General features: G+C 47.1%; 1 protein-coding gene across 1 annotated transcript; it reads right to left on the reverse strand.

Annotated features, from left to right (window-relative positions):
- Positions 1–322: 322 nt before the first annotated feature.
- LOC115141965 (SPRY domain-containing SOCS box protein 4-like) lies at positions 323–24,744 on the reverse strand. Its single transcript, XM_065000493.1, has 2 exons — positions 23,770–24,744; positions 323–4,698 (listed from the first exon to the last, which is right to left on the reverse strand). The coding sequence occupies exons 1-2, from the start codon at positions 24,476–24,478 to the stop codon at positions 4,571–4,573; spliced, it is 837 nt and encodes a 278-aa protein (XP_064856565.1). The 5' UTR covers positions 24,479–24,744; the 3' UTR covers positions 323–4,570.
- Between the last annotated feature and the right edge of the window lie 791 nt (positions 24,745–25,535).

The following is a 25,535-nucleotide window of genomic DNA, read 5'->3' on the forward strand; positions in this document are numbered from 1 at the left end:
AATGACATCAAGCTTGTGACTATAATTGGTTGGATGCATGCTGTTTGTTTTTGGTTGTTTCAGATTATATATCATTCATTTATATTGGGCACAAATTAATGTATTGCCATTTGAGTCACTTTTATCACAAATAATAGAATATATTTCTAAACACTTCAGGATAATCCTGAATAAATCGTGAATAATGAGCAAGAAAGTTAAGCACATATCACTCCCCCAAAAAAAAAGATAAACTCCCCTTTTATTGTAATGGTGAGTGGTTAGTGTTTCTTGTGGGTATGATATTTGTGCATCCAACTCTGTCATCATTTTTCACGACTCATTTAGGATACACATGAATTTGTCCCAATACTTTGTTCCCCTTTTTTATGGGACCATGTACAAAAAGTGGTGTTTAGAATTTAACTGTTCATCCGATATGCATGAAAATACTCTCAAATTAAAGCTGACAGCCTGCACTTTAACCTCAGTAACTGCATCATTTCAAATCCAAAGTGCTGGAATACAGAGCCAAAACAAGACAACGCCCAACGTATTGGGACAGTCTCTGTATAATATATTTTTATTGATCCCTGCTCTACACGTACATACTTCTACTCTGGGTGTATTGCTGTGTGTTTATATCTAGAGACATTTGGTACACAGTTCCTTCACATGGGTCTGTTCTCACTTTGTCCTTGATTTTCTGAATTATTTCCGTTCCATATGATTATCATCATGCCCTTCTGTTTTGTAGGTGTGAGAGAGACCCTGTAGGGGTGGGTGTGTCCTTTAGAAGTATGTACCCAGTCTATTAATTACTAACAGTGTGCTCCTTTTCCATTTATTTCCTCTAATTTGTATTTTTTCATGTTTCTGACGAGCCTCCTAGATGTGTGGCTGACTATGCATTCTCTTCACCCCTAGTTTGTTAAACAAATCTATTAAAAAATAAGTGGTTGGAGCGTTTTGGCATTTGTGTGATTTAGTTGTGACCAGAACATTACCATACGATTCCTTTATCAAATGTCTGTCCCACTTTAGTGAACTGCGTTTCCTCTGCCGGTAAACTTTTTTATAACCAGCAGATGGCAGTATTGACTACAGCTACCAGCAGCTCTACCAAGTTGCATTAGTCTTATGTACGGGATACACCATCCAACTAAATGCTTACTTGCATGTTCCTTCGATAATGCAACAATGAGAAATAAAAGATAAGAATACAAACTAAGTAAATAGCCCAGAATAGAAAACATTTTAGCATAATACAGGAAGGCATAATTTATAGTCCAATATTTACATGTGTTTTGAGGACGGGGGGGATTGGGGGCCAAGTGTTTAGACATAAGAGTCTGCTAGACACAGATGTGTGTGTGGATGAGTCGGTGCTGGCGGTCAGTCCAGTTCAAGTGTTCAGCAGGGGTCAGATGGAGGATATTCACGTCAACCAGACACTGGACAGGAAAACAACCATCCTACAGCTCCAGACATGCCCTGTCCTTTCAGTAGAATTAACATCACACAATACCATCTACCACAACATGGACGTCAAACCATAGTGAGGTGCTCTTTTCACGGAAATGTCCTTTCCATTCTTCATACAGTTCATTGACGTCACAGCAACAATGTCCTGTAATGTTCTTTTCAATGTGGTAGCAGTTGTTGAAAAGGAAAATGCTCCTTCGTCTCATGGTCTTCCTTCCCTAGTCTATACCCTCACAAAGTACCTCAGGAAGCCATTGGACTTTGATTTTCCCACGTCGCTGCGGTTGTTTCCTTGAGTTGACAATAGCCCCCAGCTCCACTCACAGGTCAGTGTGTGTCTGTTAGAATGTGACCACAACACAGAAGAGACATGACGGCCATGCGCTGAGGGATGCTGACCTTTATTTGGACGCTAGTGGTTCTGCCAGTTCCGTTCCATGCCTGCACTGACCACATGCACAGCCCCCTTCACTGGTTGCAATGACTCATTCTTAAAACGGTTTTGATTGACAGTTACCGAAAGTGAGTAAAGGGCTATTTTCTGTTTAGTGTGTGCGCCTCGTCTAGAAGACTGACTATGTACCCTTTTTAAAGATAATTCAAATAGGTTAAAGAGAAAAGTAGCTTTGAGAAGTCAAGCACTCATTCATTTAATCTGAGTGAGAGAAACCGACCACAGAACCAAACAATACATTTTACTTAACGCTCTGAAGGAGATAAGAGCAAAACCTAAAGAGGGGATTTTCTTTTAGGAATGATACATTTCTTCATCTTCCCTCCATGCAGCCTCTGTGGGAGACAACAGCACTTCAACTGCTACAATTCTCCTCCCACCACCGCCCTCCATGTCACTCAATACAGGATGAGAGGGAGGGAAAGGAATGAGGTAAAGACGAGGGAGCAGAGAAGAGTGAAAGGAGGAATGTTGATGGCATCATGGAGAGTGAAGGCAGTAGAATAGACAGGTGAGGGGAGAGATTACACCTTTCGTGATGATGGAAAGTACAGGAATAAGAGGTAAAGGACAGAAGAGTGCAGACAGTAATAATATGGACGATGATGGAAGCTGGTTGGAGAGGGTGAGAAGTGGGGAGAAATTAGTTGAGTAGGGGGAGAGGGAAGAGAAGGGAAAGGAGGGAGCCAATAGCCACTGTTGTAAGATTATACCCCAGTCAACAGGATATAGAGCTCAATTGTAAATCAGCATAGTAGCACAGCTCAAATCAAGCTGTCACAACAAACTGTCAAGACACAGGGGGTGTATCAAGGATAAGCCCCTTTTAGACAGATCAAACTTCTGAGCACCAGCTTTTATCCTGATTTGATCCTACCTTTCCGCAAGGGAGTAAATTAATTACTAAATTCCAAGGGCAGGGATGATCTCATTTAACTGATATTTGATTTCCAATGCCTTGTCTTAGCCTCTGTGATGCTGTGTCCAGAATCATGCCCTGAAGCGCTTCATCCTTCAAATCCTTGCTTCTTAACCTGCATTTCAGCACTAAAGCCTTCGCCAGAGATACCTGGTAAAATAAGGGTTCTGAAAAAAATGTAAGTCGACAAGAACACATTCTCATTTACAGCAATGACCTGGTGAATAGTTACAGGGGAAAGGAGGGGGGGACAGCTGGACAGCATACTGAGGTGACAGTAGGTCCAATTGGACAGCATACTGAGGTGACAGTAGGTCCAACTGGACAGCATACTGAGGTGCCAGTAGGTCCAACTGGACAGCATACTGAGGTGCCAGTAGGTCCAACTGGACAGCATACTGAGGTGACAGTAGGTCCAACTGGACAGCATACTGAGGTGCCAGTAGGTCCAACTGGACAGCATACTGAGGTGACAGTAGGTCCAACTGGACAGAAAACACCAGCCTGTTTGGTTCAGTTTGTTTGTGTTTTATTCACATTTAAAAGATTCTCATGGCAGCACATTCCTCGATCAGTCTCTCTCAGCGAGACTTCCTGTCTCACCCGGGTCACTTCCTGTCCAGCAAATAGATCTCAAAACCATAGAAAACAAAAATCAGAAACAAACTAAATCCCCAGTCATAAAAACAGAACATATACTTAAAGGAATAGTCACCATCAGGATAAGAACAGAAAGAGGGAAAAAAGCAGCAGGTCTTTGTCTCCTGTGATAGATGTACTTTCTCTGAGCTGGCACATAAACAGTAACAGATTGGCCCTCAGACCAACCTCAGCTTTAACACATCACACTGACTGACAACATTCCAGGTATGTCCACAATGCCACCATATTCCCTACATAGTGCACGCCATCTGATCAAGTGTAGTGCACTATGTAGGGAATAGGGTGCCACTGTGGATGCACCCCCAGTCACTCACCCAGACAGAGGCATGGATCCAATGAAACCCACTGATAAATAAAGGGAGACTGCCTGTTGAGGTGAGGAAGGTGCAGTGCAGCAGGGGACTAGAGATATCAAGGCTGCAGTGTTGCCAAACTCAGTGGTTCAGACTGATGTCTTAGGGTGCCTGTTGCGGAGCAAGACCGACACGCACCAACCCACACATACATTAAAACCTCACACAGTGAAAACAGCCCCTCTGAGCATGAGCGAGTGTTTGCATATGCATGCGTTGAACGATGTTCGCGTCCCTGTGGCTAGGGGCTGGTGAGCCTCAGTAGAGCCTGCTATAGAGTCGAAATATCTACATGTTCAGAGAGGCTTCCAGAGAGTCTGTATAGATGTACAGTAACTATGTGTGCATCATCCCCAAAACACCCTGTTCCTCCAGGAATATATTCTAGAAGCTTACACGCTATAAACCCATAGACCCAATGAGAAGCCAGCATCATAGCCCAACACTTCTGCTGGAGTCCAGTCTCACGCCCATCTACCTCCGTCTGTACATCAATCACTCATCTGTCCATCTGGGGGGGTCAGCAGTGAGCAAACTGAAACAATAGAGTTCAAAATGGACACATCCTAAAAGGAAACTCGTAACTCCTTTATAGGCTTCCTCCCGACCATCATCCTCAGTAGATGTCCAGTGTTTCAGGGTTCAGTTGTTTGGGGTTGACTGTAGTGAAATGTAACCGTCGTCAAGCAGTAGTTCGTTGTCCTGGTGTGTGTAGGTTCACTGGTACTGGAGGTAGTTCTTGATGGTCTCTGGCAGAGGGAGGGTGTCTATCTGGTTGACTCGGTCCCGCCCCAGAGCCAGCCTGGCCACTCGCCTGCACAGGTCCATCAGGGGGAGGGGCTCCGCTGTGACAGACAGGAGAGGAGAGGACTTTAAAACGGGGTAAAAAAAATGTTTACATACATTTACAGATGTAATATATGCTATTTCAGAGGGAGTGCATTTAATAAAAGTGTAGACTGAGCAATATGATATCATCCTCAGAAGAGCTTTTAAGTGCATGTGTTTGTCAGAGAGATCTTCCCACACACACACAACTGTCCACTTTGATAATGAGAGCGCACTTCAGATGTAAGCTTGACCGTTCCACCTGCCATGACCATGTGTTTGTACTGGACTCACAGAGCAGACACTCTCCTGAGCAGTCTGTGTGAAGGTGATACCCAGGGGCTCGCCAAACACAGTCTCCCTCACTGTTGAGTCACTGGCCACATGGCTTTGAATAGACAGGTTGGACGGTGTCAAGGGGGACCCTAGGGAATCCTCGAAATGGAATTCCCTTGTAGCTACGTGACCACTAGACAATACAGTAAGATATATAGACATACTAACATTGGCCTCTCCTGTATTATACACAAAGATGTTTCCATAGGAAGGATGTGGTACCAAAGCAGGCTGGCTGGCACACTACGTGACATGATCTATTTCATCATCATAATTAAATGTTCTTAAATGAACAAAGATGAAAAAGAAACTTGCGAGGTGTTGGATTGAGTAAAACCACTTCAAGGAACAGTAACAAAGCATGTTCTTCCGCAGAGCCAAGGGAATTGCATAGGAGGGATGATAATTATGATGCTGCTGCTTCCTGGAAACTGTCCAATCACCCAGCTGGCGCCGTCAAACAGCGGGAATCTGAGCAGGAAACTGAGCAGGAACCTGCTATTGTCTTCGGTGCATCAACTGTCTGGCTCAGCTATCAGACACCACACAGTGAGTGTGCCTGCATGGAGAAACGTGTATGGTGCTCATCTCTTGAGAATCATGCTTAGTTTGAAATAGTCCTCAGTAAAAAAGAAGGGGACAGGAAGGGGGAGAAGGCACACATAAAGAGCCCAACGGAGTCCGTAACAGCTACATGTTGAACCAGCATCTGCCTTGGCGTGCTGAACTGCATGGAAACCCAAATCATACTCAAACATGGGGGAAAGCAAACAGGACAGGGGGATATTAAGGATTAATGGAAGCAAATTAACTGGAAGTGGTTCAGTTAAATGGACTAGAAAGTAATTCTCAATCCCTCTCTTCCTGTCCCCTTCATGTCCCCCCCGGGGACTCTCGAGACGATTCAGGCGTGGGCTCAGGTCCTACCCACAGCAGTCCAGGGCCATAGCTCTGGGAGGATCAGGAGCATGCTCTAGGCTTGTATATAACAGATGACCTACATATAGGCCTACACATACATGTAGAAAGACATGTGTAGACACAGCCGTGTACACACACCTTCCTATGACTAATACACCGAGCAGTCCCAGTACAAAGTGTCTGAGATAGAGGGAGCAGGGGAATTTGGGACAGCAACATAGCTCTCCCCCTCTGTGTGAGAAGAAAGCAGACTGACTGGTGCATTGAGGTGTAACAGGTTGGTGCCTTTCACTGACACCATCCTCCAGGATATTTCAGAGATACTGGATGCAGGTGACCCAAAAAGTGTACGCGTGTTCAAAACACAACCCACTTGTGTAATTTCAGGAGACGCACATTAAGGTATCTTGATCCTGTTGTCCCAGTTTCCTCTCAATCTCTGCCTCCAGCTCTCGTTTCCTCTCAGCCAGGAGCGATGCCAATAGAGCCGAGGTCAGGATATTCAGTGAGGAACAGACTTGTTAACTCCAGACTCAGAGCTGATCTAATCAATATGGAGAACTGTCAGTGGAGTGTGTGGAGAAGGATAACATCTCAAACTGTGCACCAGTTCCAATGACCACCTCGTGATTGGGAGTGAGTGTGTGTGTGTTGTACATGTATAAAATACCAACTTATGGCAAGAGTGTGTGTGTGTGGGGGGGGCAAATATATAAAATGACCATCTGTGACAAGACCTGTGTGTGTGTGTGACATCAATGCATAAAATTTGCACCTCATCCTGACAAGGAACGTCTGTGTGACTGATTTTTCCAATAAGTATGCATGGGAAAGTACGTACAATAGTGACTACACAGAAGTGGAGCATCTCCGAGTCTAATTCATTGACCAATACCCAAGAGAACATCACAGGTAGAGTGAGAAGGAATGAATGGAAAGAGTGGTGAGGAAGAGAAAGGAGGGAGAGAGAGAGAAAGGGCAAGCCTCAGCCTCTCTCAATTTGGAAATCATTGACTTGAGCCGTATCCAATTGCTCACTGAACTAACAGACGGTAGAAATGTTGCTCCTCTTCTTTCTTTTGGGCTGGAGTGTTATTACCAAACAGAACCAAAGGATCTAGCCCCTGATCTCCAGACAGAACCAAACGCTCCAGTCCATTCAACCACTTCCCTGCAGTGCCTCTATACTATGGGCCTCAGCATAATAAAGCCTGTTATAGCCCTGATTACTCACAGACCCTACGGGCACACACACACACACTTTTGAAAAGTCTGTACCTGGTCATGAGCATTACGAGAATATGAGAGCTATTGTCTGAGTATCTATTCAGAGACATTGAGTCAGATGCTCTAAAGCACTAACAGAAAGGGTTTATACCTATGTGCAAGACATTGAGTACACTTACACACAATACGATTGTGGATAGTCAGATTAATATAGTTTAAAACATTTACATGATTTGCAAGAATAACGATTTCCCTAGTAATCCTGATGGGACTTAAATAAATGCAGAAAATCACCAATTAAAAATATTATTTCTACCACATTGACAATGTTATTTTTACGAAGCTTATTTGATTCTGAGTTGTGACAAAGTTAAGTGAAAATAAGTTCTAAGATTCATACTTTCAGTTTTTCCCCGAGCTCACTTCACTCGTGCATAAGAGGGAGGCTTGCGCTACCCAGTGCTAGCACATGAGCAGATCATATACACCACTGCAATCAAATCAGTCACATGCGCCAAATACAACAGGTGTAGACCTTACCTTGAAATACTTAGAAGACCTTAACAATGCAGTTCAAGAAAGAGTTGATAAAATATTTACTAAATAAAAAAATCAAACAAAAAGTAACAAAAGTACATAACAAGGCTAGATATAGGGAGTACTGGTACCGAGTCAATGTAGATAGTCCGGGTGGCCATTTGATTAGTTGTTTTACGGCTTGTGGGTCAAAGCTGTTAAGGAGCCTTTTGGTCCTAGACTTGGCGCTCCGGTACCACTCGCCGTGCAGTAGCAGAGAGAAGTCTGACTTTGGTGACTGGAGTCTGACAATGTTTTGGGCCTTCCTCTGACATCGCCTAGTAGGTCCTGGATGTCAGGAAGCTTGGCCCCAGTGATGTACCGGGGCGTACGCACAACCCTCTGTCGTGCCTTACGGTCAGATCCCGAGCAGTTGCCATACCAGACAGTGATGCAACTGGTCAGGATGCTCTCGATAGTGCAGCAGTAGAACTTTGAGGATCTGGGTACCCATGCCAAATGTTTCCAGTCTCCCGAGGGGGAAAAGGTGTTGTGCCCTCTTCACAACTGTCTTGGTGTGTTTGGACTAGGATAGTTTGTTGGGGATGTGGACACCAAGGAACTTAAACACTCCACCCGCTCCACTCCAGTCCCATTGATGTTAATGGGGGCCTGTTCGGCCCTCCTTTTCCTATAGTTCACGATCAACTCCTTGGTCTTGCTCACATTGTGGCTTCCGAGTGGCTCAGCAGTCTAAGACACTGCATCTCAGTGCTAGAGGCATCACTGCAGACCCTGGTTTGATTCCATGATGTATTACAACCAGCCGTGATTGGGAGTCCAATAGGGCGGCACACAATTGGCCCAGCATCGTCCAGGTTAGGGTTTGGCCGAGGTAGGCAGTAATTGTAAATAAGAATTTAAGTTTATTTTTTAAATGGTTGTCCTGGCACCACACTGACAGGTCTCTGACCTCCTCCCTATAGGCTGTCTCATCATTTTCGGTGATAAGGCCTACCACTGTTGTGTCATCAGCAAACTTATTGTGTTGGAGTCGTGCTTGGCCACAGTCGTGGGTGAACAGGGACTACAGGAGGGGACTAAGCACTCACCCCTGAGGTGCCCCAGTGTTGACGATCAGTGTGGCAGATGTGTAGTTGCCTACCCTTACCACCTGGAGGCGGCCCATCAGGAAGTTCAGGATCCAGTCGCAGAGGGAGGTGTTTAGTCCCAGGGTCATTAGCTTTGTGGGCACTATGGTGTTGAATGTAGAGCTATAGTCAATGAATAGCATTCTCACATAGGTGTTCCTTTTGTCCAGGTGGGAAAGGGCAGTGGGGAGATCGATTGAGATTGCATCTGTGGATCTGTTGGGGCGGTACGCAAATTGGTGAGTCTAGGGTTTCTGGCATGATAGTGTTGATGTGAGCCATGACTAGCCTTTCAAAGCACTTGATGGCTACAGATGTGAGTGCTACGGGCGGTAATGGTTTAGGCAGGCTCCCTTTGCTTTCATAGGCACAGGGACTACGGTGGACTGTTTGAAACATGTACACAACCGTTCAAAAGTTTAGGGTCACTTAAAAAAAAGTCATATTTATTGAAAGAAAATGATGTCCATTAAAATTAACATAAAATTGATCAGAAATACAGTGTAGACATTGTTAATGTTGTATATGACTATTGTAGCTGAAAACGGCTGACTTTTAATTTACACATGGAATGAACAAAAGATAGTCAATAATACAGTAGAACAAAAGAAAACAAAAAGTCTATATACAGTGAGTGCAAATGAGGTAAGTTAAGGAAATAAATAGCTAATCCAAGTTTATCATTTAAAAAAAGGCAACTTGATCATTAGAAAACCCTTTTGCAATTATGTAAGCACAGCTGAAAACTGTTGCTCTGATTAAAGCAGCAAGAAAACTGGCCTTCTTTAGACTAGTTGAGTATCTGGAGCATCAGCAATTGTGGGTTTGATTTGTGTATTGTGGGTATTTCAATTAAAAATCATTATTTATAACCTTGTCAACCTCTTGACAATATTTCCTATTTGCAACTCATTTCATGTATGTTTTCTTGGAAAACAAGGACATTTCCAAACTTTTGAACGATAGTGTGGGTATTAGACTCGGACACGGAGAGGTTGAAAATGCCAGTCATGACACTTTCCAGTTGGTCCGCGCATGCTCGCAGTTCACATCCTGGTAATCCATATGTCTCGCAGCTTTGTGAATGTTGACCTGTTTAAAAAAGGTCTTGCTCACATCGGCTACGGAGAGCATGATCACACAGTTGTCCGGAACAGTTGCTAGTCTCATGCATGCTTCAGTGTTGCTTAACTCGAAGGGAGCATAATACGGCATTTAGCTCATCTGGTAGGCTCGCGTCACTGGGCAGCCCATGGCAGGGTTTTGCTTTGTAGTCTAATAATTTTCAAGCCCTGCCACATCTGACAAGTGTCAGAGCCGGTTAAGTAGAATTCAAACTTTAGCCTGAATTGACACTGCCTGTTTGATGGTTCGTCTGAGGGCATAGGGGGATTTCTTATACGTGTCCCGCTCCTTGAAAGCGGCAGCTCTAGCCTTTAGCTCAGTGCAGATGTTGCCTGTAATCCATTGGTTCTGGTTGGGAAATGTACGTACAGTCACGACGCCGATGCATTTATTGATGAAGCCGGTGACTGAGGTTATATACTCCTCAATGCCATTGAATGAATCCCGGAACATATTCCAGTCTGTGCTAGCGAAACAGTCCTGTAGCGTAGCATCCACGTCATCTGACCACTTCTGTATTGAGCGAGTCACGTGTGCTTCCTGCTTTAGTTTTTGCTTGTAAGCAGAGGCCTTATACAGCTCGTTGAGTGCGGTCTTAGTACCAGTATCGTTTTGTGGTGGTAAATAGACAGCTACGAATAATACAGATGAGAACTCTTGGTAGATAGTGTTGTCTACAGCTAATGAGGTATTGTACCTCAGAAGAGCAATACCGCGAGACTTCTTTAATATTAGACATTGCACACCAGCAGTTATTGACAAATAGACACACACCCGCCCCTCGTCTTACCAGACGTAGCTGCTCTGTCCTGCAGAAACACAGAGAAGCCAGCTCTATGTTATCCATGTTGTTAACTGACTTTAATGTCCTGTTGGTAGGATAGTCTTAAATCATAGATCGTCCAGTTTGTTTTCCAATGATTGCACGTTGGCCAATTAGGAGGGAAGTGGTGGTTTACCTACTCATCTGTGATGAGGGGTGATGAGTAGATCCCGCCCTTCTCCCCCCTTTTTTTCACGCTGAAGACAGGATTTGGGCCTTGTCTCAACCATGCAGTATATAAAGAAAAAATCTTTGTCCAGTTCTTAGGTGAGTAATCGCTGTTCTGGTGTCCAGAAGCTCTTTTCGGTCATAAGAGACCGTAGCAGCAACATTATGTACAAAATGAGATAAATGTAAGAGAAAAAAAAGCCACCCCCTCCAGCACCATTCTCTACGGAAACGCCAATTAAGAGGTTTACATGTCCTAATCATTTGAAAGGATGCTCAGAAAACCAGGTGTTTGAAATTGCTGTATGTTTTGTTTGATTTGACAGAACACCGATTAAAATAAGCAGAACAAAGTGCTTAAAAATCGGTGTAGAGTCAAAATTGAACTAAGCATACGCCGATTTAAAACCTGGTTTTCTGAGCAATCTTTTCAATTATTATGACATGACTACTGCCATAACCAGTTTAATATTGAATTATTAGTGTGCATATAAATGTACTCACTGTCTGAATCTATTCTCCACACTATCAGGGGACAGAGTTCCATGGCACCAAAGAAGAGGAGCCATCCATTCCCAGGCTAGATCTCCCTCCCCAAGCCAGCACTTACTGTACAGTCTCCTCTCCCCATTCAAATAAACCGTTTCTACAGCAACTCCCTGCCATGATTAGAAGTGTAAATATTGAAGCAGGGATTTCAGCATAAATGAAAGAGCGGGAGTGACAGAGCGAGAGAAAGAAAGAGCCAGCGTGAAATGGTGTTCATTTCCAACGGAGGTTTTGCAAAGTGATTGCCTCGTAATTCTCTTGTTTAGCAGTGAATGAGTTCGGCTGCTGGCAGCATGCCTGTATTGTTGCGTTTTGTGTAGTACCATCTTATGGGAAGAACAACAGTGCCATAAGAAAAGAGCTAGCAGTACAGCCACATCCCACCTCTCCTATTGTTGTCTATTTACAGGCTTTGGGGAACAGAAACACTAAAGAAATCGATAAAGCTTCCATCAGTGTGAAAGTCGTGCAGAGAAGAAACTAAGTGTTCGTGACAAATAGAGGATCAGAGAAATGCATTAACTGTGTGTTAAGGGACAATTTATTTTATTGAAAGAGAAGACTCCTTTACCACGGTGAGTCTAAAACAAACATGGAAAATATACCTTTGGGAACACGAGCCAATGCATACTAATAAATGGTCTGCATTTTCCTGTGAGTTACATGGGGATGTTTCCCCATTTCCACAGCATAATTAAGCAACAAGGCCGGGGGGGGGGGGGTGGTAAGGGTTGTTCTCAGGCACGACACGCATCACACACCACAGGTGCCTTATTTCTATTATAAACTGGTTACTAAGATAAATAGAACAGTAAATAAGTATTTTTGTGTCAGACCAGTGGTATATTGTCTGATATACCCCCGGCTAAAATGCTGTTTCAGCCAATCTAGTCCCAAGAGAACTCCAGCAGAATGAATACATTCTCGTAACATCACTGCAGAGAACAGAGAGCACTCACAGGACCTGCATAATGTCTATAGAAGACTAACATGATGCTACAGAGCTGTGACATGGGGTGGATAAAGTCCTGCCTTATAAGCTGCTTCCATTAGCTTCTCTGACATGTTTTTATTTGACCTTTATTTAACTATTTAATGACAGCCTTGGAACAGTGGGTTCAGGGGCAGAACAACAGATTTGTACCTTGTCAGCACGGGGGATTGAACTTGTAACCTTCCAGTTACTAGTCCAACACTAACCACTAGGCTACCCTGCCGCCCCATTATCACAGTATAGTGAACATAAAATGCAACAATTTAAAAGATTATACTGAGTTACAGAACATGAGGAAATCAGTCAATTGAAATAAATAGGCCTCACAACAGGCCTCAGGATCTCGTCACAGTATTTGCGCATTCACATTGTCATCGATAAAATGCATTTGTGTTCATTGTCCATAGCTTATGCCTGCCGATACCATAACCTCACCACCACGGGGCACTGTTCACTATATCAACAAACTGCTTGCCCACACAATGCCATACACGTGGGTCTGTGGTTGAGAGGCCAGTTGGACGTACTGCCAAATTCTCTCAAACGATGTTTGAGGCAGCTTATAATAGAGCAATTAACATTAAATTCACTGGCAACAGCTCTGGTGGACATTCCTGCAGTCAGCATGCCAATTGCGCACTCCCTCAACTTGAGACATCTGTGGCATTGTGTTGTGTGACAACTGTACATTTTAGAGTGGTCTTTTATTGTTCCCGGCACAAGGTGCACCTGTGTAATGATCATGCCGTTTAATCAGCTTCTTGATATGCCACACTTGTCAGGTGGATGGATTATCTTGGCAAAGGAGAAATGATCACTAACAGGGATGTAAACAAATGTGTGCATGTATTGAAAATGTACGTATGGAAAATATCCTCTTGAAAGTAAACCAGTTGATAAAGAATAGGCCTTGTGTTCCAATGGGCTCTAGATAAATGCATTAAAGTCACACTTTCTACACAAACAGCCCAGTGTGTTTGTCTGTGAGATAGAGAAAACCATTCAACAGAGGGTGACTGTATGGGGCACAATAAACACACACCTCCCTTCGCAAGGCCAGACGTTGAGCTCCGAGGCACACTGGGACTGCCTCCAGAATTCCAACACTCCTGGCTCCCTTCCATGAACTCACACATAAAAACACCTGGCTTGCAGCCATGGACATGTAGTTCTTGTCTGACCGTCTAAGAGCCCTCGTCCTGCTTTGGGTCTTTCTGTAACATATACAGTGGGGGAGGGTGATAGTGTTACACAATCCAGTCAATCAACGGTCCTAAATGACTCCCACAGTAGGTGACATTCATGTCTGCTATACTTAGACACCCACACACAGAGACACACCTACCCATAAAGACCCAGACAGCTTCCTATGGGTAAACACACACTTTTATAGATCAGAGCAGGGCCAGACAGACACACCTACCCATAAAGACCCAGACAGCTTCCTATTGGTAAACACACACTTTTATAGATCAGAGCAGGGCCAGACAGAGACACACCTACCCATAAAGACCCAGACAGCTTCCTATGGGTAAACACACACTTTTATAGATCAGAGCAGGGCCAGACAGAGACACACCTACCCATAAAGACCCAGACAGCTTCCTATGGGTAAACACACACTTTTATAGATCAGAGCAGGGCCAGACAGAGACACACCTACCCATAAAGACCCAGACAGCTTCCTATGGGTAAACACACTTTTATAGATCAGAGCAGGGCCAGACAGAGACACACCTACCCATAAAGACCCAGACAGCTTCCTATGGGTAAACACACACTTTTATAGATCAGAGCAGGGCCAGACAGACACACCTACCCATAAAGACCCAGACAGCTTCCTATGGGTAAACACACACTTTTATAGATCAGAGCAGGGCCAGACAGACACACCTACCCATAAAGACCCAGACAGCTTCCTATGGGTAAACACACACTTTTATAGATCAGAGCAGGGCCAGACAGAGACACACCTACCCATAAAGACCCAGACAGCTTCCTATGGGTAAACACACTTTTATAGATCAGAGCAGGGCCAGACAGAGACACACCTACCCATAAAGACCCAGACAGCTTCCTATGGGTAAACACACACTTTTATAGATCAGAGCAGGGCCAGACAGACACACCTACCCATAAAGACCCAGACAGCTTCCTATGGGTAAACACACACTTTTATAGATCAGAGCAGGGCCAGACAGACACACCTACCCATAAAGACCCAGACAGCTTCCTATGGGTAAACACACACTTTTATAGATCAGAGCAGGGCCAGACAGAGACACACCTACCCATAAAGACCCAGACAGCTTCCTATGGGTAAACACACACTTTTATAGATCAGAGCAGGGCCAGACAGAGACACACCTACCCATAAAGACCCAGACAGCTTCCTATGGGTAAAAACATACGTTTTCATAGATCAGAGCAGGGCCAGACAGAGGAACACCAACAGGCCCTCCCACTCTCTCTCCACTGTAGCAGAGCCAGTTACTACACACAGTACTGTATACAGTCAACCAGGCCAGTCTGCAGTATAAAACACCATCCATCAGCCAGTCTCTCTGTACCTACATGCCATGATTAGTGTACTGGAGGTTGTAGATTGACAGTGGCCAACTCTCCTGGAGAGCTACTGTGTGTTATAGCTCCTGCCTTGCTCAAACACAGCTAATCCAGGTCTTGATGAGTAGCTGATTGGTATAATCTCAGTATCCAGTAGGTCTGCAGGAAGAGGGTAGGCCACCACTGGTTTACAACATCTCTAGTCATGCTCTGACTGTCACTACTAAAGCATTATTCAGAGCGTCTCTGGGACTAACCTAGTGAGGAAACAGTCACTTATTCTTTCTGCTCAACACACAGCCTCATCTCCAGTCTATTATGTCCAAAACACATGACTGACAGACAGATGATTCAATCCAAAATGCTTTTCCTCATTCAATCTTTTTGAGCAGCTTTCTCCAGTGGTTAGCTTCAGGGAGGACTAATTCTGGACTGATGAGCAGTGTGCTTCTCCGATACCTTCGCGGCTGTTGTGGCTTCCCCCAGTGGCGGGTGAAGCCACAACTCTGAAGTCAGACTTCAGAGAATACTAATGAGAAGCGCTGCTTCAATGACGGCGCCCTGATAAACAGCTCTGAATCAGTCTGAAATCCCTTGCATGTGACCCCCCCTCTGTTTCATCTGTGAACTATCTCTACTCTAGCCTTCCTCCTGACGCTGACTGCTCAAGCCATTAATGTACTACCATTCCTGCCATAATCGTCCATTAACTATTTGTTTATGGAAGAAGAAAAAAAAAAGGGCTTGTTGCTTAAAGCGCTTTGAGAAAGTACATTAAACTTAGTGCTTTTCATTACAATTAATCACTCGCCCTCTTACTCTCCATCAGTCTCTTTTCTCCCTCCATCCCTCCTCCCAGTCACATTCGGGGCTGTGTCGCACTGTGCTCTGCGCAGGTAGATTCAGCAGAAATCTCCCCCCGGGACAGAGCAATTGCCTTAGCACTTCGAAAATAAACCCTGGCTCCAAACACAATATCATTGTGGAGCTCAACATTTCCTACTGCCCTCATCTACACAGTAAGCAATTCATAGCGAGCTCTCCGACTATTCATTGAGAGAGTATGGTTGTATGAGTCACTGGCTTTGGACATTGGCTCTTGTTTAGAAAACAAAGCACAGAGAGTAAAGTGAGCACCGTTAAGACATAATGCACCATTGACCTTCTGGTACTAGAGTTTCTTTGAGCTTCAGTATTAGAGAATAGCCTGGTCTGAGGTATACAAAACCACAGCACAGATTACAGAACATCCGAATATAATGTAGGCAGAGAACACACAGAAAGAGAGAGAGAGGGGGGTAGACAGAAAGAGAGAGAGAGGGGGGTAGACAGAAAGAGAGAGAGCGAGGGTAGACAGAAAGAGAGAGGGGGGTAGACAGAAAGAGAGGGGGTAGACAGAAAGAGAGGGGGAGAGAGGGTAGACAGAAAGAGAGAGAGGGGGTAGACAGAGAGAGAGGGGGGTAGACAGAGAGAGGGGGGTAGACAGAGAGAGGGGGTAGACAGAAAGAGAGGGGGTAGACAGAAAGAGAGGGGGTAGACAGAAAGAGAGGGGGTAGACAGAAAGAGAGGGGGTAGACAGAAAGAGAGGGGGTAGACAGAGAGAGAGGGGGTAGACAGAGAGAGAGAGAGAGAGGGTAGACAGAAAGAGAGAGAGAGAGGGTAGACAGAAAGAGAGAGAGAGTAGACAGAGAGTAGACAGAAAGAGAGAGAGTAGACAGAAAGAGAGAGAGAGAGAGAGTGAGAGGGGGTAGACAGAAAGAGAGAGAGAGGGTAGACAGAAAGAGAGAGAGAGTAGAAAGAGAGAGAGAGGGTAGAGAGAGAGAGGGTAGACAGAAAGAGAGAGAGAGAGAGAGAGAGGGTAGACAGAAAGAGAGAGAGAGAGAGGGTAGACAGAAAGAGAGAGAGAGAGGGTAGACAGAAAGAGAGAGAGAGAGGGTAGACAGAGAGAGAGAGAGAGGGTAGACAGAGAGAGAGAGAGAGAGGGTAGACAGAAAAGAGAAGAGAGAGAAAGAGAGAGAGTAGAAGAGAGAGAGAGTAGACAGAAAGAGAGAGAGTAGACAGAAAGAGAGAGAGTAGACAGAAAGAGAGAGAGTAGACAGAAAGAGAGAGAGTAGACAGAAAGAGAGAGAGTAGACAGAAAGAGAGAGAGTAGACAGAAAGAGAGAGAGTAGACAGAAAGAGAGAGAGTAGACAGAAAGAGAGAGAGTAGACAGAAAGAGAGAGAGAGACAGAAAGAGAGAGAGAGACAGAAAGAGAGAGAGAGAGAGAGAGAGAGAGTGAGTAGACAGAAAGAGAGAGAGAGAGAGAGGGTAGAGAGAGAGAGAGAGATGGTAGAGAGAGAGAGAGAGAGAGGGTAGACAGAAAGAGAGAGAGAGAGGGTAGACAGAAAGAGAGAGAGAGGGTAGACAGAAAGAGAGAGAGAGAGGGTAGACAGAAAGAGAGAGAGAGGGTAGACAGAAAGAGAGAGAGAGGGTAGACAGAAAGAGAGAGAGAGGGTAGACAGAAAGAGAGAGAGAGGGTAGACAGAAAGAGAGAGAGAGGGTAGACATAAAGAGAGAGAGAGAGGGTAGACAGAAAGAGAGAGAGAGGGTAGACAGAAAGAGAGAGAGAGAGGGTAGACAGAAAGAGAGAGAGAGGGTAGACAGAAAGAGAGAGAGAGAGGGTAGACAGAAAGAGAGAGAGAGAGGGTAGACAGAAAGAGAGAGAGAGAGGGTAGACAGAAAGAGAGAGAGAGAGGGTAGACAGAAAGAGAGAGAGAGAGGGTAGACAGAAAGAGAGAGAGAGAGGGTAGACAGAAAGAGAGAGAGAGAGGGTAGACAGAAAGAGAGAGAGAGAGGGTAGACAGAGAGAGAGAGAGGGTAGACAGAGAGAGAGAGAGGGTAGACAGAGCGAGGGTAGACAGAAAGAGAGAGAGGGTAGACAGAAAGAGAGAGAGGGGGTAGACAGAAAGAGAGAGAGGGGGACAGAAAGAGAGAGAGGGGGTAGACAGAAAGAGAGAGAGGGGTAGACAGAAAGAGAGAGAGGGGTAGACAGAAAAGAGAGAGAGGTAGACAGAAAGAGAGAGGGGGTAGACAGAAAGAGAGAGAGGGGGTAGACAGAAAAGAGAGAGGGGTAGACAGAAGAGAGAGAGAGGGGGTAGACAGAAAGAGAGCGAGAGAGAGAGGGGGTAGACAGAAAGAGAGCGAGAGAGAGAGGGGTAGACAGAAAGAGAGCGAGAGAGAGAGGGGGTAGACAGAAAGAGAGCGAGAGAGAGGGGTAGACAGAAAGAGAGCGAGAGAGGGGTAGACAGAAAGAGAGAGAGAGAGAGAGGGGTAGACAGAAAGAGAGAGAGAGAGGGGTAGACAGAAAGAGAGAGAGAGAGAGAGGGGTAGACAGAAAGAGAGAGAGAGAGAGAGGGGTAGACAGAAAGAGAGAGAGAGAGAGGGGTAGACAGAAAGAGAGAGAGAGAGAGAGGGGTAGACAGAAAGAGAGAGTAGACAGAGAGAGAGGGGGTAGACAGAAAGAGAGAGAGAGAGAGGGGTAGACAGAAGAGAGAGAGAGAGAGAGAGGGGTAGACAGAAAGAGAGAGAGAGAGAGAGGGGGTAGACAGAAAGAGAGAGAGAGAGAGAGGGGTAGACAGAAAGAGAGAGAGAGAGAGTAGACAGAAAGAGAGAGAGAGAGAGAGGGTAGACAGAAAGAGAGAGAGAGAGAGAGGGGGACAGAAAGAGAGCGAGAGAGGGGGTAGACAGAAAGAGAGAGAGAGAGAGGGGGTAGACAGAAAGAGAGAGAGAGGGGTAGACAGAAAGAGAGAGAGAGGGTAGACAGAAAGAGAGAGAGAGAGAGGGGTAGACAGAAAGAGAGAGAGAGGGTAGACAGAAAGAGAGAGAGAGGGTAGACAGAAAGAGAGAGAGAGAGAGGGTAGACAGAAAGAGAGAGAGAGAGGGGGTAGACAGAAAGAGAGAGAGAGAGGGGGTAGACAGAAAGAGAGAGAGAGAGAGGGTAGACAGAAAGAGAGAGAGAGGGGGTAGACAGAAAGAGAGAGAGAGGGGTAGACAGAAAGAGAGAGAGAGAGAGAGGGGTATACAGAAAGAGAGCGAGAGAGGGGGTAGACAGAAAGAGAGCGAGAGAGGGGGTAGACAGAAAGAGAGCGAGAGAGGGGTAGACAGAAAGAGAGCGAGAGAGGGGTAGACAGAAAGAGAGCGAGAGAGGGGGTAGACAGAAAGAGAGCGAGAGAGGGGGTAGACAGAAAGAGAGAGAGAGAGAGGGGGTAGACAGAAAGAGAGAGAGAGAGCGAGAGAGAGAGAGAGGGGTAGACAGAAAGAGAGAGAGAGAGAGTGAGTAGACAGAAAGAGAGAGAGGGTAGAAAGAGAGAGAGAGAGAGGGTAGAGAGAGAGAGAGAGAGGGTAGACAGAAAGAGAGAGAGAGAGAGAGAGGGTAGACAGAAAGAGAGAGAGAGAGAGGGTAGACAGAAGAGAGAGAAAGGGTAGACAGAAAGAGAGAGAGAGGTAGACAGAAAGAGAGAGAGGGTAGACAGAAAGAGAGAGAGAGAGGGTAGACAGAAAGAGAGAGAGAGGGTAGACAGAAAGAGAGAGAGAGAGGGTAGACAGAAAGAGAGAGAGAGGGTAGACATAAAGAGAGAGAGAGAGGGTAGACATAAAGAGAGAGAGAGAGGGTAGACAGAAAGAGAGAGAGAGAGGGTAGACAGAAAGAGAGAGAGAGAGGGTAGACAGAAAGAGAGAGAGAGAGGGTAGACAGAAAGAGAGAGAGAGAGGGTAGACAGAAAGAGAGAGGGTAGACAGAAAGAGAGAGAGAGAGGGTAGACAGAAAGAGAGAGAGAGAGGGTAGACAGAAAGAGAGAGAGAGGGTAGACAGAGAGAGAGGGTAGACAGAGAGAGAGAGAGGGTAGACAGAAAGAGAGCGAGGGTAGACAGAAAGAGAGAGAGGGGGTAGACAGAAAGAGAGAGAGGGGGTAGACAGAAAGAGAGAGAGGGGGTAGACAGAAAGAGAGAGAGGGGGTAGACAGAAAAGAGAGAGAGGGGTAGACAGAAAGAGAGAGAGGGGGTAGACAGAAAGAGAGAGAGGGGGTAGACAGAAAAGAGAGAGGGGGTAGACAGAAAGAGAGAGAGGGGGTAGACAGAAAGAGAGAGAGGGGTAGACAGAAAGAGAGAGGGGTAGACAGAAAGAGAGAGAGAGAGAGAGGGGGTAGACAGAAAGAGAGCGAGAGAGAGAGGGGTAGACAGAAAGAGAGCGAGAGAGAGAGGGGGTAGACAGAAAGAGAGCGAGAGAGAGAGGGGTAGACAGAAAGAGAGAGAGAGAGAGAGGGGGTAGACAGAAAGAGAGCGAGAGAGAGAGAGGGGGTAGACAGAAAGAGAGCGAGAGAGAGAGGGGGTAGACAGAAAGAGAGCGAGAGAGAGAGGGGTAGACAGAAAGAGAGCGAGAGAGAGAGAGGGGTAGACAGAAAAAGAGAGAGAGAGAGGGGGTAGACAGAAAGAGAGAGAGAGAGAGAGGGGTAGACAGAAAGAGAGAGAGAGAGAGGGGGTAGACAGAAAGAGAGAGAGAGAGAGAGGGGTAGACAGAAAGAGAGAGAGAGAGAGAGGGGGGTAGACAGAAAGAGAGAGAGAGAGAGAGGGGGTAGACAGAAAGAGAGAGAGAGAGAGGGGTAGACAGAAAGAGAGAGAGAGAGAGAGGGGGTAGACAGAAAGAGAGAGAGAGAGAGAGGGGTAGACAGAAAGAGAGAGAGAGAGAGAGGGGTGGACAGAAAGAGAGCGAGAGAGGGGTAGACAGAAAGAGAGCGAGAGAGGGGTAGACAGAAAGAGAGAGAGAGGGGGTAGACAGAAAAGAGAGAGAGAGAGAGGGGTAGACAGAAAGAGAGAGAGAGAGAGGGGGTAGACAGAAGAGAGAGAGAGGGTAGACAGAAAGAGAGAGAGAGGGTAGACAGAAAGAGAGAGAGAGAGTGGGTAGACAGAAAGAGAGAGAGAGAGGGGGTAGACAGAAAGAGAGAGAGAGAGGGGTAGACAGAAAAGAGAGAGAGGGGTAGACAGAAAGAGAGAGAGAGGGGTAGACAGAAAGAGAGCGAGAGGGGGTAGACAGAAAGAGAGCGAGAGAGGGGTAGACAGAAAGAGAGCGAGAGAGGGGGTAGACAGAAAGAGAGCGAGAGAGGGGGTAGACAGAAAGAGAGCGAGAGAGGGGTAGACAGAAAGAGAGCGAGAGAGGGGTAGACAGAAAGAGAGCGAGAGAGGGGTAGACAGAAAGAGAGAGAGAGAGAGGGGGTAGACAGAAAGAGAGAGAGAGAGCGAGAGAGAGAGAGAGGGGTAGACAGAAAGAGAGAGAGAGAGAGCGAGAGAGAGAGAGGGGGTAGACAGAAAGAGAGAGAGAGAGCGAGAGAGAGAGAGGGGGTAGACAGAAAGAGAGAGAGAGAGGGGGTAGACAGAGAGAGAGCGAGAGAGAGGGGGTAGACAGAAAGAGAGAGAGCGAGAGAGAGGGGGTAGACAGAAAGAGAGAGAGGGGTAGACAGAAAGAGAGAGAGCGAGAGAGAGAGGGGTAGACAGAAAGAGAGAGAGAGAGCGAGAGGGGGTAGACAGAAAGAGAGAGGGGTAGAGAGAGAGCGAGAAAGGGGGTAGACAGAAAGAGAGAGGGGGTAGACAGAAAGAGAGAGGGGGTAGACAGAAAGAGAGAGAGAGAGGGGGTAGACAGAAAGAGAGAGAGAGAGGGGGTAGACAGAAAAGAGAGAGAGAGGGGGTAGACAGAAAGAGAGAGAGAGAGAGAGAGAGAGGGTAGACAGAAAGAGAGAGGGTAGACAGAAAGAGAGAGAGGGTAGACAGAAAGAGAGAGAGGGTAGACAGAAAGAGAGAGAGAGAGAAGACAGAAAGAGAGAGAGGGGTAGACATAAAAGAGAGAGAGAGAGAGAGGGTAGACAGAAAAGAGAGAGGGGGTAGACAGAAAGAGAGAGAGAGAGAGAGAGGGGGTAGACAGAAAGAGAGAGAGAGAGGGGGTAGACAGAAAGAGAGAGAGAGAGGGGGTAGACAGAAAAGAGAGAGAGAGGGGGTAGACAGAAAGAGAGAGAGAGAGAGAAGACAGAAAGAGAGAGAGAGAGAGAGGGGGTAGACAGAAAGAGAGAGAGAGAGAGGGGGTAGACCGAAAGAGAGAGAGAGAGAGAGAGGGGGTAGACAGAGAAGAGAGAGAGAGAGAGGGTAGACAGAAAGAGAGAGAGAGAGAGGGTAGACAGAAAGAGAGAGAGGGTAGACAGAAAGAAAGAGAGAGAGCGAGAGGGGGGTAGACAGAAAGAGAGAGAGAGAGCGAGAGGGGGTAGACAGAAAGAGAGAGGGGGTAGAGAGAGAGCGAGAGGGGGTAGACAGAAAGAGAGAGGGGGAGACAGAAAGAGAGAGGGGGTAGACAGAAAGAGAGAGAGAGAGGGGGTAGACAGAAAAGAGAGAGAGAGAGGGGGTAGACAGAAAGAGAGAGAGAGAGAGAGGGGTAGACAGAAAGAGAGAGAGAGAGGGGTAGACAGAAAAGAGAGAGAGAGAGAGAGAGAGGGTAGACAGAAAGAGAGAGGGTAGACAGAAAGAGAGAGAGGGTAGACAGAAAGAGAGAGAGGGTAGACAGAAAGAGAGAGAGAGAGAAGACAGAAAGAGAGAGAGGGGGTAGACATAAAAGAGAGAGAGAGAGAGAGAGGGTAGACAGAAAGAGAGAGAGAGGGGTAGACAGAAAGAAGAGAGAGAGAGAGAGGGGGTAGACAGAAAAGAGAGAGAGAGGGGGTAGACAGAAAGAGAGAGAGAGAGGGGGTAGACAGAAAGAGAGAGAGAGAGGGGGTAGACAGAAAGAGAGAGAGAGAGAGAGGGGGTAGACAGAAAGAGAGAGAGAGAGAGAGGGGGTAGACAGAAAGAGAGAGAGAGAGAGAGGGGTAGACCGAAAGAGAGAGAGAGAGAGAGAGGGGTAGACCGAAAGAGAGAGAGAGAGAGAGAGAGAGAGGGTAGACAGAAAGAGAGAGAGAGAGGGTAGACAGAAAGAGAGAGAGGGTAGACAGAAAGAAAGAGAGAGAGGGGGTAGACAGAAAGAGAGAGAGAGAGGGGGTAGACAGAAAGAGAGAGAGAGGGGTAGACAGAAAGAGAGAGAGAGAGGGGTAGACAGAAAGAGAGAGAGAGGGGGTAGACAGAAAGAGAGAGAGAGAGGGGAGACAGAAAGAGAGAGAGAGAGGGGGTAGACAGAAAGAGAGAGAGAGAGGGGGTAGACAGAAAAGAGAGAGAGAGAGGGGGTAGACAGAAAGAGAGAGAGAGAGGGGGTAGACAGAAAGAGAGAGAGGGGTAGACAGAAAGAGAGAGAGAGGGGTAGACAGAAAGAGAGAGAGAGAGGGTAGACAGAAAGAGAGAGAGAGAGGGTAGACAGAAAGAGAGAGAGAGAGGGGGTAGACAGAAAGAGAGAGAGAGAGGGGGTAGACAGAAAGAGAGAGAGAGGGGGTAGACAGAAAGAGAGAGAGAAGACAGAAAGAGAGAGAGAGGGTAGACAGAAAGAGAGAGAGAGAGAGGGGTAGACAGAAAGAGAGAGAGAGAGGGGGTAGACAGAAAGAGAGAGAGAGAGGGGTAGACAGAAAGAGAGAGAGAGAGGGGGTAGACAGAAAGAGAGAGAGAGAGAGGGGGTAGACAGAAAGAGAGAGAGAGAGGGGGTAGACAGAAAGAGAGAGAGAGGGGGTAGACAGAAAGAGAGAGAGAGGGGGTAGACAGAAAGCACATTGACTTACGATCGAGTCCATTGACGTAGCGGATGGAGACCTCACAGTGTCCCCACACGGCACTGACCATAGGGTACAGCCTCCTGCCCTTTAACCCTCTGAAGGCCACGCCCAGGTACTGGCCGTCCACAATGAAGCTAAGCGTGCCCTCGTCCATGTCCAGCACCACCAGCAGGGCATCCGGCAGAACAAACGACTCGTCTGCCTCCAGGAAACACGGGTATGTTGGTGCCGAGGTGGAGGCCGGCCGGTTCTTACTGTCGTGGTAGAGTCTGTTCCGGCCCAAGTCCCAGCCCCACGACTCACAGTCCGAACCCACCAGGGCTGTGTAACCCACAGAGTGTAGAAGAGCGTCAGCCGTGCCCACCCCTACGACAGCGTGTGTTCCTCGTTGTCTCGCCGGCCAGTGGATCCGCCAGACATGGAGCCCCCGTGTGTAGCCCACCTGGCCGCGGATGCAGTCGGTGCTCTGGGCCACCGGGTGGCGGTGGAAGGTCAGCTTGTCGTCCTCCTTGACAAAGACGTTGAGCGAGCGGTCCTCTGGGTTCCAGGCATGGTGGAGCTGCAGGTCAGAGGTTGCAGGGGGCATGTCCAAAAGTAGATCAAGACGAGGAGGCCGGCAGAAGTCTGGACCCCGCAGCTCACGGCGGACAGGCCGATAGGAGGGATCGCCCCGTGCGTCAACCGACTTGATGCTGCCCGAGATCTTCTGACCCATCGCTGGAGAGGGATAGAAGGAGATGGGGGAGGAGGGCGGAGAGAGGGTGGTATGGGACTTCTCGCCGCTACCTCATGGGCGCTGTGGCCAGAAGGGCAGTCGTCCCTGGCTGAGAGCCGCTCTCACAGAGACACTCAGTCCACTGTCAGAGGAACCTCGCTCCTACAGGAGAGACGCAGTCCACTGTCAGAGGAACCTCGCTCCTACAGGAGAGACGCAGTCCACTGTCAGAGGAACCTCGCTCCTACAGGAGAGACGCAGTCCACTGTCAGAGGAACCTCGCTCCTACAGGAGAGACACAGTCCACTGTCAGAGGAACCTCGCTCCTACAGGAGAGACACAGTCCACTGTCAGAGGAACCTCGCTCCTACAGGAGAGACACAGTCCACTGTCAGAGGAACCTCGCTCCTACAGGAGAGACGCAGTCCACTGTCAGAGGAACCTCGCTCCTACAGGAGAGACGCAGTCCACTGTCAGAGGAACCTCGCTCCTACAGGAGAGACGCAGTCCACTGTCAGAGGAACCTCGCTCCTACAGGAGAGACGCAGTCCACTGTCAGAGGAACCTCGCTCCTACAGGAGAGACGCAGTCCACTGTCAGAGGAACCTCGCTCCTACAGGAGAGACGCAGTCCACTGTCAGAGGAACCTCGCTCCTACAGGAGAGACGCAGTCCACTGTCAGAGGAACCTCGCTCCTACAGGAGAGACGCAGTCCACTGTCAGAGGAACCTCGCTCCTACAGGAGAGACGCAGTCCACTGTCAGAGGAACCTCGCTCCTACAGGAGAGACGCAGTCCACTGTCAGAGGAACCTCGCTCCTACAGGAGAGACGCAGTCCACTGTCAGAGGAACCTCGCTCCTACAGGAGAGACAGTCCACTGTCAGAGGAACCTCGCTCCTACAGGAGAGACACAGTCCACTGTCAGAGGAACCTCGCTCCTACAGGAGAGACACAGTCCACTGTCAGAGGAACCTCGCTCCTACAGGAGAGACACAGTCCACTGTCAGAGGAACCTCGCTCCTACAGGAGAGACACAGTCCACTGTCAGAGGAACCT

The sequence above is a fragment of the Oncorhynchus nerka genome, linkage group LG14, assembly GCF_034236695.1.
Source record: "Oncorhynchus nerka isolate Pitt River linkage group LG14, Oner_Uvic_2.0, whole genome shotgun sequence".
Classification (NCBI taxonomy): Eukaryota; Metazoa; Chordata; class Actinopteri; order Salmoniformes; family Salmonidae; genus Oncorhynchus; species Oncorhynchus nerka.